Source organism: Colobus angolensis, unplaced genomic scaffold (assembly GCF_000951035.1).
Source record: "Colobus angolensis palliatus isolate OR3802 unplaced genomic scaffold, Cang.pa_1.0 Scaffold179, whole genome shotgun sequence".
Classification (NCBI taxonomy): Eukaryota; Metazoa; Chordata; class Mammalia; order Primates; family Cercopithecidae; genus Colobus; species Colobus angolensis.
The window spans coordinates 312,169-327,284 of record NW_012114921.1 but is presented as its reverse complement, the minus strand read 5'-3'; the positions used below and the strand labels follow the sequence as shown (position 1 = coordinate 327,284).

The following is a 15,116-nucleotide window of genomic DNA, read 5'->3' as shown; positions in this document are numbered from 1 at the left end:
AAAGCCATAATAAAATATCATTATCAGCAAACTATTATTTCATAGACTTTCCCAAGCCTGACTCTATGACATGAGTATCATGCATTTTCATTGCAAACAAAAATGTTTTGCCATATATTTAATAACTTTATTGAAAGAAGAAAAAGATCACACCAAAAATGGAGGAATACATGAACCCTGGTAGTCCAAGCCAAATTAAACTATGACAAAGCAATTTCTCTTTTTTCATCCACCACTAGATGAGAGTTCATTTTTATGTAAAGAAGGCTTATCTTAGCAAACAGTGCCATGACAATAAGACTGTTAGGCAAACCAATAAATTTAGGTTCTGGCCTGGGTTAAGATGACCGTAATTAGTGTCCTTTCTCAAGTTCTACTTGAAGGAATTTCTGTTTAATCAAAAAAAGCTCCTCCCCCCACCCCTCCTTCTTGGCACTTAAATGTTTATTTGACTAATATTTATTGCACCTACAAAATTGTCAGGGATTGTTTTCAAACTTGAGATATATTAGTAGACAAGCATCCGTAAGGTCTAATCTGGAATTCACACAACTAAGAAAAAAAGAAACAAAGTCCCACATTCTCATGTGTTCCTGCTGGTGGGCTGTGGATGGGTAAGTTACGGAAAGGCTGGGAGGAGCAACAAGGAAGAAAGAGGCCAACATCAGAGCTTTTTAATCCCCTTCTGAGTCTAGCCAAGGGGATATAGAGAAGGCTAAACCCTAGGGAATAATACAAGTGTGACCCTAAAAGGTGTTATTTTGCAACTAAATCAGTCCAATCTAACACAGCCATTTCCTCTAAGTTCACAAAGCAACTTTATTTTCAGCACACTTGCTACTGCGAGACAAAGTTGGGTCATCATGTGCTGGGGACACTGGATTTTTGCCCTAAATGACAGGTAATAAATCTAAACGTAGGAACATTTCCTTACAGTTTAAAAAATGTTCTTCTGCCCTCCTTGATTAACTTGTTTTCTGAATACCTTTAGTTGCTGGCTTAGTGGCGAGGATTTATTTTGGTTTTTATTAAAATGACTTTTCTTTCCTGCAGAGACAGATGCTAAAAGAAAAACAAGTCAAACTTCTGGGATCCCTTTCTCTTTCCCATAGGATCAGGAAAAACACAGTGAGGCCAATCAAAAGTATCAGTCCCTTAAAAAATATGCATAATCTCATGTGCAAGAGACTGGTCAATCTGGAATCTGCTAGAGAAATGCCAGAAATGCTTTATCCACATTGTGTCTTTACATGACTCAATTCTTTACAATTAAATAGCTTTCAAACATCAACATATCAGGACTGAGATTGTCACCATCTACAGCAACAGTGGAATTAAACATCATATCCTTATTCCATTACCCCTCCCTCAGTTATGCTAAGCAGCAAGCTACAGAAACATCTACAGCATCAACAGCATACAGGTTTAATTATTTTCCCAATTTGCATTTGTATCAGTGAACAAATTGGAAGCTATCAAAGTATGGCACTGAAGAAACAGAAACACATATTCAGCAGCACATCTCCCATTTTGAGTCCTGTTTTTAAATTGGCTAAGTAAAGGCATATACACCTCCATTTGAATTGGAGATTTACAGTAACACATGCATATAAGGATGGGAGGCAGGGAGGGAGGGAGGAAAGCAGAAAAGGAGAGACCAGAAAAACAGAGAGGAAAGGAGAAAGAAAAAAGAAAGAACGTATGGTTAAGCGTCTGAAGGTAACATTGTTACAAGAAGGAGGGGATAAATGACAGTTCAATCTGCTTCCACAAGCAGAATTTTTCTAAGGTTATCACAGAAGATACAAAAACGGGTTGTGAGACTTTTCATCTGTTGCTGTTCTCACTTATCGTATTAAAAAATCTACAAAATCCTAAGCCTTGGTCTGTCCAAGATGGAGAGTACCAGGAAGTAAAAGACGTGACCTACTATCGAGGACTGCGCTCTGCTTGGAGCCCCGCACTACAGTCCATTCATCCACAGCATTTTGGTCATATCTGATCTGTTTCCTCACACTACTCAAAATGTCTTAGAGCTAAGTTTTTATATTAGAATATCATCAACCATTTATTTATTTTTTTCATTTTGCAAACTTTTTCATTTACATAAAGGGCCGGAGACACAAGAGAAGAAAGTGGTAGAGATTCAGAGAAGAACATAAAAGGAAAACTATTCTCTTTTCCCAAAAATCTACCTTTAAAAAGGTAGTAATGAGACTTTGAGAAAGAGTGCTGATTCATGGACTTCCCCCATTTTTTAAATTTCTTTATAATACATTTAAGGACATCAACGTACTAAAACGTTTGGTCTGTGAAATAGTGGAATCATTAGCACCAAAAGGAGTCATGGAGTTTGTATATATTATTAAAACAATGATTGTTACTGTTGGTCATGGGTAAAGGTTTCATCTCATTTTTACATCCCAAAGTTCTTGAAAGTGCCTGCGGACAAGAGAAATAACACTTTTCAAAATCTCCATGGGGTCGTCAATACGCACCACAGAGACTGTACTTGGCCTTCCCAGTTTTGGTTTATCTGGTAGACAAGAAAACCAGGGCCCCAAGATGATTACCACTGAAGCTCCCACATGCACCCACTGATGTGCAGGAGGGATCCCTACAGTACATTTGCCCCTGGACTCTGTTCAGGAATGCGCTTTTACTTGCTTTTTAAAAAAACAAAAGCAACATGCTCTGCAGATCATGGAGTGCCTAGTGCAATTTTCTCCTTGCTCCAACTCCAGACTGCAAAAGGGTGAAACCATTATATGTTCTGCTAATGCTGGCCTGTGGTTGAGGCCCTTGGCCTGCCATGCTTTGTAAGCTCAGGAGCCCACAGGAGTCAGAAGGTCCGAGAGCGGGAGCCACAGTCATCGCCAGATCTCCCCAGCATCTCATGGCCCATCAGGGCAGTTGCTGATTCCTTTTGCTTCTCCGTGCCTCAGCCTTTAGTTGAAATTACAACAAGTCAAATAGCTGATGCTTTTCCCTTCTCCAGGTAAGGGTGAGGATACATTGTTCACAAGTGTGTTCTGTCTGGCTTCACTGATGAGTCGGCATGCTAAGTCAAGGAAGAGTTTCTCCACATTATCAGATTCCTTGGCTGAGGTCTCCAGATAATACATGTCCTGAGCTTCTGAGAATTCTTCAGCTCGCTGCTGGGAAACCTCTCTTCTTTCAGCCAGGTCAATCTTGTTGCCTATAACAGTAGTAAAATCAAATAAAGAATCAGCATTTGACTTTTTGCAGGCTGAGAAGCATCAAAATTCAACTCCAGATCTGAAGTCAAACCAGACAGATGGGCGAGTAAAGCAAAACAAATGTGACTGTGATTACTGAAATGTTTACTTTAAAATATGAGTGCCAGCTAGGTACAGTGGCTCATACCTGTAATCCCAGCACTTTGGGAGGCCAAGGTGGGTGGGTCACAAGGTCAGGAGTTCGAGACTAGCCTGGCCAATATGGTGAAACCCTGTCTCTACTAAAAATACAAAAATTAGCCGGGTGTGGTGACACGTGCCTGTAGTCCCAGCTACTTGGGAGGCTGAGGCAGAAGAATCACTTGAACCCCGGAGGTGGAGGTTTCAGTGAGTCGAGATCACACCACTGCACTCCAGCTTTGGTGACAGAGTGAGACTCCATCTCAAAAAAAAAAAAAAAAAAAAAAGAGTGCCATTCATAATGGCAAGAACTAGAGACAACCCAAATGTCCATCAGTAGGGCACTGACTGAATAAACTATGGTACATCCACACAATGGAGTATTTGCTGCTGTAAAAATCAATTAGGAGTATTTCTATATGCTGCCAAGTAATGGAAACATTGGGATACGCTGTTAAGAAAAAAAAAAGCAAAGCAGAAAAAAAAAGTATATACAATATGCAACTGTCTATCCAAGAAAAAGGGAAGGATATGAATACATATATTACACACGTATTTTAGTTCTTTATTTTTTAATAGAAGAATAAACCAAAATCTTAATTTAAAAGAAAATGGGTACCTATGAAAAGAACAGGGTTGAGGTGAAAGGAATAGAAACCCGATCTCTCTGAATATACTTTGTTTTGTAGATTTTACTTCAGGAACTTAAAAATGCTTTATATAATTATACAATTAATTTCAAAATTAAATTTAAAAAACAATCCCTAAAAACTGAAAGCAAAATTAAGCAAATGAACATGTTCATCATGTGTAGAATAACCACACAGAGTATAACCCTTTTTTTCTTTTAACTGAGACAAAGTCTGGCTCTACTGCCCAGGCTGGAGCGCAGTGGCGCGATCTTGACTTGCTGCAACCTCCGTCCCCTGGGCTCCAGCCATCCCCTCTCACCTCAGCCTCCCCAGTAGCTGGGACTACAGGCGTGCACTACCATGACCAGCTAATTTTTTTTTTTTTTTTTTTTTTTTTGCAGAGACAGGGTTTCGCCACATCCAGGCTGGTCTTGAACTTGTGAGCTTAAGCGATCCACCTGCCTTGGCCTCCGGAGTGCTGGGATTATAGATGATTGAGCCACTGAGCTGGGCCAACAGAGTAAGTATTTCAAGGTGTTTAAAATACAGTAATTCCATGCAACCCCAGTGGTATATAGCCTAAGGACAAAAATAATTGAAGAAACAATCTTGAACTGTTTCAGTAATCATTCTTGGTGGTGGTGCTGTTGGTATTATTCTTCTGAGGTTGCTATCTGTGTATTATGGGATAAAGCAAATTAGTAGTTATGCTGGTATCTTTGGGAACTGGGACTTTTGGCATAGGAAAAATGAAATACAAACATAAGATTAATGAGGTTAAGTAAAATTTCTGCAGTCCTGAATTATAAATAGAAGTATCAGTATGAATAATTCATGATGTATTTTATCTTTAAAAAGTTTTCTACCTACCTCAAATTCTCCAGGAAACCTGACAAAGGTGTATCAATTGTATTATCTGGCAACACCACTTATGGTAAAAATGACCCCTCATTGATAAATTACTTCTGGCCTGGGAATTCTATCTATGAATTATAAATACCTAATGGAAAGCCATAGCTTTGAGCTTCCCTGAATGTGGTGACTTCACTTGAAGAGACCCTGAAAGTTATGATTGTGGAGTTGTTATGATAGATTTAGGCTCCTATGGGGTATTGAGGCTGCTAGGCCAAGGCAGATCCTCCATTTGTTTGACATGAACCTTGCTCCCTCACACTAGAATTGTCTGGGGTGTGGGGACTGGGTAGGAGGTCCTGGAAAGTTATGTGGACTGCTACTAGGATTACTTCCACTGAAGAGGGTTGCTGGATGCTGATCTGCTGTTAAGCTGTGTTTCCTGTCCTGTGTCCTTCGAAGTGAACACGATGCCATGCATGGTCTACGGTAGTCTTGTGAGTCGGAACGCTAGCAGAACCTAATAGGAAAACCCTCCTGAGGATACTACAGAATCCACCACACACATGCACACATACACACAAGCTCTGTCCGCTGAAAGGCCTAAAAACAATGGCCAAACAGGAGGGCTCCTAACACCTAGGTTGTGGCCTCTAAATACGACTCCCTATTGAAAATAAAGCACTTCTTGAACAAATGGCTAATTCCGGGTCTGGGACAGGAAATGCACAAGATGTGACTGGAACACTTGTTGTACCAGAAAGCAAAAAGATTATCCAACATTCCTGGGGTCATATCAAAAGGACTCAGGAGCCCATTTGAAGAAGCTCCCACTGGTAAAGTTGGAATAATGGGAGCATCAGTAATAATAATTGCTAGGGACTGAAATACATCAAATTTAGTTAGTTAGTTAGTTTTTGAGACAGAGTCTCACTCTGTCACCCAGGCTGGAGTGCAGTGGTGCAATCTCGGCTCACTGTAACCTCTGCCTCCCATGTTCAAGAGATTCTCCTGCCTCAGTCTCCTGCTGGGATTACAGGCACATGCCACCATGCTTGGCTAATATTTTGTATATTTTAGTAGAGATGGGGTTTCACCATGTTGCCCAGGCTGGTTTCAAACTCTTGACCTCAAGTGATCCACCTGCTTCGGCCTCTAAAAGTGCTGGGATTACAGGCGTGAGCCATCGTGGCCAGCCCATCAAATCTATTTAAATCTATAAATTTATAATAATATTAAAAATATAAACAGATGTCAATAGTTGCTTTTAGAAGATACTGGAGAACCAGCTCATGACCTTGAAAAGTGGTGAATAAAAAAGAATCAAGCATTCTTCTTGCCTGTCCTATGAGAACTACCCCTCAGAGTATGATATATGTAGTGTTTTGTTTAAAAAGAAAACCAAAAAAACCCTGACTGTCATCAGGCCTCTAAACTTACCTACAAATCTGCAAGAAATACAGGTGATGGAGGTGATATCAAATGATACCTCAGGGGCTATAAAACAAAATTTAGACTTGTAAAGCCTATAGGACAAACAAATGCATTAGCAATAAAATCTAATAGAGAAAAAAAAAATGGGAGTGGAACCTTCAGAAAAAAGAATGAAAAGATGTAGCTGTAAATCACAATGTATGGACCTTAGATGGCGTTCTTTTTTTTTTTTTTTTGAGACAGAGTCTGGTTCTGTCAACCAGGCTGAATGCAGTGGTGTGATCATAGCTCACTGCAGCCTTCAACTTCTGGGCTCAGGTGATCCTCCTGCTTCAGCTTCCTGAGTAGTTGGGACCACAGGTACATGCCATCATGCTTGGCCAATCTCGCTATATTGCCCAGGCTGGTCAGAACTGCTGGGCTCAAGCAATCCTCCTGCCTCAGCTTCCCAAAACAGGTGTGAGCCACAGTGCCCGGCTTCTGGATCTTATTTGGATCTTAATTTGAACAAACAAAAAAAATAATTCATGAGTTGATCAGGGAAATTTTAATTCTGTCTAAGTTTTTAAGGCTACTAAAGGATTTTTAACATATTTTAGGTATAAAAATGCCACTAAGGTTAGGTTTTCTTTTAAAAAATCTATTAGAGATATACACAGATATTGAAACATAAATTAATACAACAGCTGAGATTTGCTTCAAAATAATCTGAGGGAGAAGGTGGACGCATTGCTAGGGAAGAGAAAATAAGATTGGTCATGAGTTAGTAACTGTGAAAACTGGGAGATGTATAGAAGGGGATTCGCTATACTGTTTCTCTACTTTTGCTTATGTTTGAAATTTTCCATAGTAAAATTGTTTTTTAAGCCAATTCTTCTTTCATATTGTACTAATTATCTCCCCTCAAATTTTTGTTTAACTTCCTTGGATAAAATTCCAAGTAGTAATGCTTTGACTCAAGTTCCTGAAGGTTTCTGTAAAACAGAAGGTACAAATGTAGACCTCTCAAATGCTTTATGGCAAAGGTTCAACATTGTCCAAAAGGGTTTTACAGGGAGCACTAGCTCATAGAAACACAGATGCTTCACCCAGCAGCTTGAAGGAAGAGTCTAGCAATTTGTTACAACATAACATATTACAGCTGGACAACTACAGGACTTGGAGTTGATCTTACATGCTGTGTGACCTTGGGAAAAGAGCTTCACCTCTTTGAGTCGTGGTTTCCTGATCTGTAAATCAGGGATCATGATACATAAAAATTCCTCGTATCATACCTGGCACACATATACCAATTATAACACTATTCTAAAGTGTTTACTGAGCTTATTATTAACTATAACTTGTAACTTAACAATGCTTCTAAGGCTCTCTACTCAAATTTCCCAAATTCAGGTATTGCTAGACTATATAGGAACGTTCCTTTCTAGGAAGAAAATATGTTAATGATCAAATGGTTACTGACACTTTTCCACTACAGACAGAGAAGTTTTTAATGACCTGGTCCATTTCAATGCATGTATCAGTCATGATAGAAAATCAAGGGTTGTCTTATGCTTTCCCCAACACTAAATAGAGGTTTTATTCTCCTACAAAATGAAACAAACTATAGCATTGCCCTTAGCAGATTCTTTCTGAAACATAGAGTTTCTCAAATCAGGCTAAATGTTAGGAAGGGAAAAAAATTAACCAAAATCCATTTTTAAGGCAATAAACAATTGCTTCAATAATGAATTCCTAATCAACTTAAAAGATACACTTTTCTTCTAGAACAGCCATTTATTTCATCTTATAATTAGACTTTTAAAATTTTTAGCAGCTCACATAACTTTCATGGCCATCTAACTTCTTCCCTAGAGCCTGCATTGATAGAAAATGTTTTCTACTTTATTTTTCTAAACCGTCACCATGGGATAGCACCTATTTCATTTTCTCTTCAATTGCAGAAGAACTAAAGGTTGACTGCATGAATTATTAGCTATAGACTATATTCTTGGAAGGTAGCAATGTATGAGCCTTATGTGATTATAAATCCTCTAATGCCCACAAATCAATTTCCCTCCTGGTTAGCCCTTACTTACCCACTAACACAGTGACGACTTTGTTGCTGGCATATTGTTCTATCTCCCGCAGCCACTCAGGAAGGCAACGGAAGGATTCCTCACAGGTAATGTCATAGGTGAGGATCAAGGCATTGGCGCTTCGGTAATAACTCTGGGTAATGGACCGAAATCTCTCTTGACCTGCTGTGTCCCAGATCTGTAGCTGTAAAGGCATAACAGAAGAATCAGGTGGAGAAGGATCAGGTTGGAGAAAAAAAGAAAAAAAAGCTTTGCCTTGCTTTAGTTTGGAAATGTGAACACCTTTAATGGTTTAATGTGTTTAATGGGAACACAAATAATTTAATGGTTACTTTCTGCCCTAAAGAAAAAAAAAGCACTGAAAATTAAAAAAAAAATTGTTGGATGTATTTCTGGTTAGGAAGAGGGGCTTATTTTGTTTTCTGTGTTTTTTTTTTTCTTTGTTAAGAGTTTCCTTTTCATTCTTAAAAAATACATAAAGAAAATTCGTCAAGCATTTATTACGTGCCAAGCTCTATTCTAAGCATTTTACTTGTAGCAACTCACTTATTTCTCACAATAACCCTATGAGGTGGATACTATTACAATACCCATTTCTTGCATGAAGAATCTGAGGCACAGTGAGATTAATTAACTTGTTCAGCATCTCATAGCCAGTGTGTCCCAGAACCAATTCAACCAGGCATTGTGGTCTCAGAGCCCACTTTCTTAATCACAATGCCATATTACAAAAGGCATGATACACGGCAAGCTGTTATCCTGTGACTGCTGGCAATTAATCAGCAACTGGAGGGACAGCCAACCTCACCACTTTTCCAGTTCAAAATTCAAATGAATGTATTAAGGTATTATCTTTGTTAAAGAAAACAAGAACCATGCCATGGCAGACAACAATATAATTTCCCTTCAGGTCTCTTAAGCTCTATGACCTTGGTCAAGTCACTTAATCTCATTGGGCTTTGAGTATTTCTTTACAAAAAGTGGTTAATAACACACAGTCTGCTGAAGGTTCACTTTTTCTGCAGTTATCAACCAGTTCTAAGTCCTATTAACTAATAATTCTAATAACAAAGAAGACAATACTTCTCAATTTCCCTGCACAGAGTAGACAACTACTGAAAACGAACTATTCTCCAGAGTATAAATCACAAGGCCTTGAGAAATAAGAACATCAACGAAAATACTGATCTTTCCTTCTAATTGCACAAATTTTGCAGGTCACAGGTGTATTCATGTCCAGTAAATAAGACCGCTTCCTCAGGAAGGCTTTCCGGAACCTTCAGATTAGGTTAGGTTCCCACTAAACCCCTCCTCCACCCCACACAGTCTCTCTTGCGATACATCCTGCCATTCTCCCTCATGGCACCTGACATGCCTGAATCACTTATTTTTAATAATTTGTTTAATAGCCATCTTTCCCACTAAACTGAAATCTTCATGAGGGAGACGTCAGGGTCCATTTAGAGCAAACAGAGCACTTGGCAAACAGGAGGTGCTCAAATATTTACTGATGGTCTCATTTAATCTTTACAACAACCCAGTGAGGTAGGCAAGTGTATACCTCCGCATATTAATGGAAACTGTCCCCTAACTAACTGGTTACCCACGAAGCTAGGACTCAGCATCCAGGCCTTCTATTTCCAGTTGAGGACTCATTTCATGCTCCCATGCTGCTGTTGCCACCAAAGACTAACTAAAATGTGCATCTGTATCTAAAGAGGATAAATCCACTGGTGTCACTCTCTGCTCATACCAGCTTAGCTAAAGAGACTGCTGAGTGACCCGTAGTCCCTGCCATGAATCAGCACCACACAAAGGCTCTCCTTTGATCTGCAGTTGCAGCTGCTCTTCGATCATACACATGAAAGCCTGTGTATGCTGAAGGCCACTGTACAGATGTTATGGTTTTTGCTGGGACAAAGGCTATTTCTCTTCTCTGCCTCAAACCTAGGGACACGGTTCCTCTCTGCCAGGATGTGTCTTAGAATAACGGGTTATTGTTTTAAAGCTGCACTCAGTGCAGCTTTAAAACACTTGTGATTGCAATTTAGGTACTGTTCAGCATTAGAAATCAGTGTGTTCTCACATCTTGAGAACAGCTTCGAGGGTTAAAGCCACTGAAATAGTTTCTAGAACAGCAATTGTGTGAGCATGCCAAGATATGTTACCTTCTCATAGGGGGCTGCCTGTTTCTAGCTGAGAGTTGGTTATTGAGAATATTCATATTTTACTGCCTTTGTCACTCAACTTGGTTTCACCATTCTCTGTAATTCATTTGCGCCTTTCAGCATCTATAGGACATTAACATATGCAAGGCACTGTGCTAGGCACATGGAGTATATAAAGATGAGTAAAACACAGGGAGGATATAAAGATGAATAAAATCATCCCTGATTTCAAACAGCTAGCAGTCTCTAGGAAGGACACACACAGTTAATTAACTATAGTAGAATACAAGATGTTCTATCAAAAAGGAAGAGAGAGTCTCCTGCTGTTAGTCTCATGCCTGTCAATATGTTTTCAATACTGCAGCCACGGGCTTTCTAACCACTCTCACCTGCAGCATGTGGCTACATTGTTTGTCTACTCTCTTCTTTGCACCACTACTTAACCTCCATTGCTTCACCGTCACAATAATGTACTGCAATCATTGGTTTACTACTCTACTACTGAGTTCTTTGAGAGCAAAGGCTGTCTTCTATTTGACCTTACAGCCCCAGTACCTTCCTAACACAGTACATAGTATGTGGTAGAAACATTTGAATGATGGCTAACTGAAGGAAGAAAAGATTGTGGAATCACAAGGGAGGAATTTGCCAATTCTACTTAACAGATTAGTAGGGTATTAAAGAAGATTTCATAGATGGAGCTAGATGACAGTAAGTTACTAAGGGGTAGTGATGCTTTACCATCACAGTGCTTGGCACAAAACATTTACTACAACACAGGATGGAGGAATGAATGGATGGACAGATGGTTGAAGAAACAAATACATAGAAATACTTACATGACTCGCTTATCTATCAACATAGACCTGATTGGAAGGAGATACAGCAAATCTTCTATTTCTATTATGATTAATCTCCTAAGGCTAAAATGGTTTAAACTGAGCTTAGAATTTTGCTTATTACTCATTAATTTATAATAGACTAAAAATTATATGAGAAAGTTCTGTGTTTTTTCTAATTTTTTATTCTGCTAAAACATACACACAATTTATCATTTTAACCACTTTTAAGCATACAGTTCAGTGGTCTATATATCTTTTAATTATATTTTCTACCAGAGGTCACCTTCATAATGCAGACCATTTTAAGAGAAGGGCCTCTTCATTAATTTTGTTTTTACTGATTTGGTGCTTACTTGGCCTTAATAGCTACAAGAATCTTTCTAATACCTTGGATTCCCTGCCTTCAATCCTGGGAGCCACCCTGGAAAGAATGATACTTGTAGAGGACACTGACGAGGGTGTCAGGAGAGTGGTCCTACCACTCACCAAGCAGATGACGTCATACAAATCACTGGTGGATTCTCTTATCCACTGACTTTATGAGGCTCTGGGAAAGCCTGCAAACTACTAGCAAAAAGACACTTAAACATCACTGAGAAAAGATATTCGGTAAATGTTAAAGAAGAAGGATAACAGGTTGGATGTGGTATCTCACGCCTGTAATCCCAGCACTTTGGGAGGCTGAAGCAGAAGGATTACTTGAGCCCAGGAGTGATCAATATGGCAACATAGTGAGACCCCATCTCTACAAAAAATAAAAATGAATAGCTGGGCATGGTGGCACACACCTGCAGTCCCAGCTACTTGGGAGGCTGAGGTGAGAGGATCACTTGAGCCTAGGAGGTCGAGGCTGCAGTGAGCTGTGATTGCACCACTGCACTCCAGCCTGGGCAACAGAGCAAGAGCCTGCCTCAAAAACAAAAACAAAAAAAAACAAAAAAGAAGGATGACAGTAAGACAACAACTGTGCAGTCTGCCCTCTTCTAAGGAAGGATTAAAGAAGTTATTCCTCATATGCCTACATGTTAATGAGGCCCTTAAATTAGTGTGATTGAAGAGGGTCACTCTGTATCTTTATTTTATATATTGGGCGTGAAAGAATCACAGGCAAGTTGATTTGGACTGGATGTGGGAGATGAGCCAACTGTCACTTTTTATAAAGTTCTAGAAGCCTGAAAAGGTACCGGGGACAGAAAGTGTGCTGTGAATACAAATATGAGTAAGACACAAACCTTGCTCTTGGGGAACCTGTGGCCTTATGGTGGAGTCAGATGTTATAAAAATACCAATTTTTTGCAGACTGTAATAAGCACTTTAAAATAAGGTTTACAGAAAGAATAAATGGAATATTTATGCCCAGGAATTTAGGAAAGAAAAATAAGCCTGTTCTTTAACACCACGGACCATTCCTTATTCACCCTTATTTATGGCCAGTGCCTGGAAGGTAGTAGGCACTAACATTTCTGATCAAATAAATGAACTCATATATATATATATATGAATGAATGGAAAACCCAAATATCTGGAAGTAAAATGCACGAAACAGTAGTTATCTTCACCCAACTCCTTGGGTAACTACCTCCCCTCCGCTAGGACAACAGAAAGCTACAAAAGGCTTTTCCCATCAATGCCTCCTGAGCACACTCCTGTCTCTCTTTCCTGTCCCCATAGCCTAACTCCTTCTCCCCATCCCCACACTATTTTTGTTCACTTTTTAGTTAGCATTTATGTGGATTTCATACCCTGCTTTTCTCTTCCAGTGCTCCAGCTCCCCATTCACTGCTGTATTTGGTGTGGATGTCTCTGCAGTACGAGCTATTTTAGTAGTCAGGGCTGGAAGAGACACTGAGAGAGCTTCTGGCCTCTACTCAAGGACCTCCTCCTAAACACTTCTCTGTGATGGCAAGTATCTAGAAAATGCTAAAGAGCATTATGGAGCTTCTCTGCTTTTCCCAAGGCACTCAAAGGAAAGAGAGCATGTACATATGAGAGAAGTATACAAATAAATGGAGCCAAACATAGGATGCTTAGGTTGGGAATCAAGGTAGAACTCTAAAATGCCAATTTTCATTGCGCTGCTGATGGCTGGGCTCTCCTTCCTTTCCTTCCCTCTTTCCATCCCTCTCCCACACCCCCCCAACTCCATCTGTCTGTCTGTCTCTCTGTCTCTCACACACGTGCACACACACACACACACACACACACACACACACACGGTCTCATTCTGTCACCCAGGCTGGAGTGCAATGGCACAATCATGGCTCACTGCAGACTCAACTTCCCAGGCTCAAACAATGCTCTCACCTCAGCCTCCCGAGTAGCTGGGACTACAGGTGCATGCCACCATGACCAGACAATTTTTTATCTTTTGAAGACATGCAGTCTCGCTATGTCTCCAATTCCTGGCCTCCCAAAATGTTGGGATTACAGGCGGGAGTCACTGTACCCGGCCTTGGCTATCACTTCTTTCCATAAGGCCCAGCTCTGAAGAGCCAATTGTGGAACTTCAGTAACTCTGACGGCAGGTAGAGCACAGTGTCAAACATCAGTATATTTACCCTCCTTCCAGGTGATTTAGTCTTGCTTCACATTTCTTTCCATCACCTTCCTCCTTTCCTTGCTCCAGGTGACAGGCCTAGTGTGCCTTTCTTCCCCTCCTCTTTCATGGCAGGGGAGACCCCAGAATGGCAGTGGTGTATATTGTTTGGTTAAATGGGTTCAAATCCTGCCTGTCCCCTTTCCTATACTTATCTATGTGTAGCCATGGATAAGTAAGTTATTTAACCTCTCTGAAGCCAGTAAAATGAGGATAATACCACTTACCCCATGGGTTTACAGTAAGGACTAAACTAAATATAACATATGTAAAAGCACCCAGCAGAGGCACTGGCAGATTGTAGGCACTCAATAAACATTCTCTCCTTTGGCCTATTCCTGGACACACCATACGTCTTCCAGGTACCAAACCATCCAGAAGCCACAAAGGCTGGAGGGGAAGGAAGCAGGGGGTAGAGAGCATGTATCCTTTCCCGTACTCCTCATTTAGTGTCTTTCCTTTTTAGAGACAAGGATATGATAGGAGACAGGATAATTTAAATAAGTGATTCATAATGAAATATAGAAATCAGGAGGATTTTTCATGGGGCTGCTGTTTAGAGGAGGTAGCACCTGCTTATTGGCCCAGCTCAAGAGATTCAAAAAGAAATTTCTTCCTTGTCTTTATGTCACTTGTGACACGACAGGAGACAGGATAAACTTGCCTTAGCCATCTTCTGTCTTCTAATTTGTAAACACATCATCCAAAATTCCTTCCTTCCCCCATAAAAAAGACTAGAAGAACTCTGGAAATAAGCTGTTATGGCTGAGTGCATTGTTTCAATGTGGGTTTCAATTAGGAGATTTAATAAATGTTATGAAAGCACTACTTCCCCTAACCTCTCACATAGCACATGACAACCTCAGTGAATATTTAGCACCTTACCTTTACTTTTTCACCGTTAATCTCCACTGTCTTAATCATAAAATCAACTCCAATTGTGGCTCCTTGACCTGGGGGGAAAAGACCCTGAAGAAGAAATAATATAAAAGAACAGCTAAGCAAATATTTCCATTAAATGAAATTCTCCTCTCCCCCAGAACACCCATCACCAGGTCCTTCCTTCAGCTGATTGACTGGTAGAAAAGAGAACTCTGCAATAAACATATGTGTGCATGTGTCTTTATAGCAGCA

The 15,116-nt window shown here is 40.0% G+C and overlaps 1 protein-coding gene across 5 annotated transcripts in view; it reads right to left on the bottom strand.

Moving 5' to 3' along the window:
* Positions 1–1,013: 1,013 nt before the first annotated feature.
* The window catches only part of RAB30 (RAB30, member RAS oncogene family), a 94,397-nt gene continuing 80,294 nt past the window's right edge, over positions 1,014–15,116 (bottom strand). For all 5 annotated transcript variants that reach the window (XM_011938892.1, XM_011938895.1, XM_011938897.1 and 2 more), the window contains 3 exons: positions 14,868–14,951; positions 8,377–8,560; positions 1,014–3,199 (listed from right to left, as the gene is read on the bottom strand). In XM_011938892.1, the coding sequence (XP_011794282.1) occupies positions 2,949–3,199; positions 8,377–8,560; positions 14,868–14,951 (519 nt within the window). In that variant the 3' untranslated portion in view covers positions 1,014–2,948. The remainder of the gene's footprint in view (positions 3,200–8,376; positions 8,561–14,867; positions 14,952–15,116) is intronic.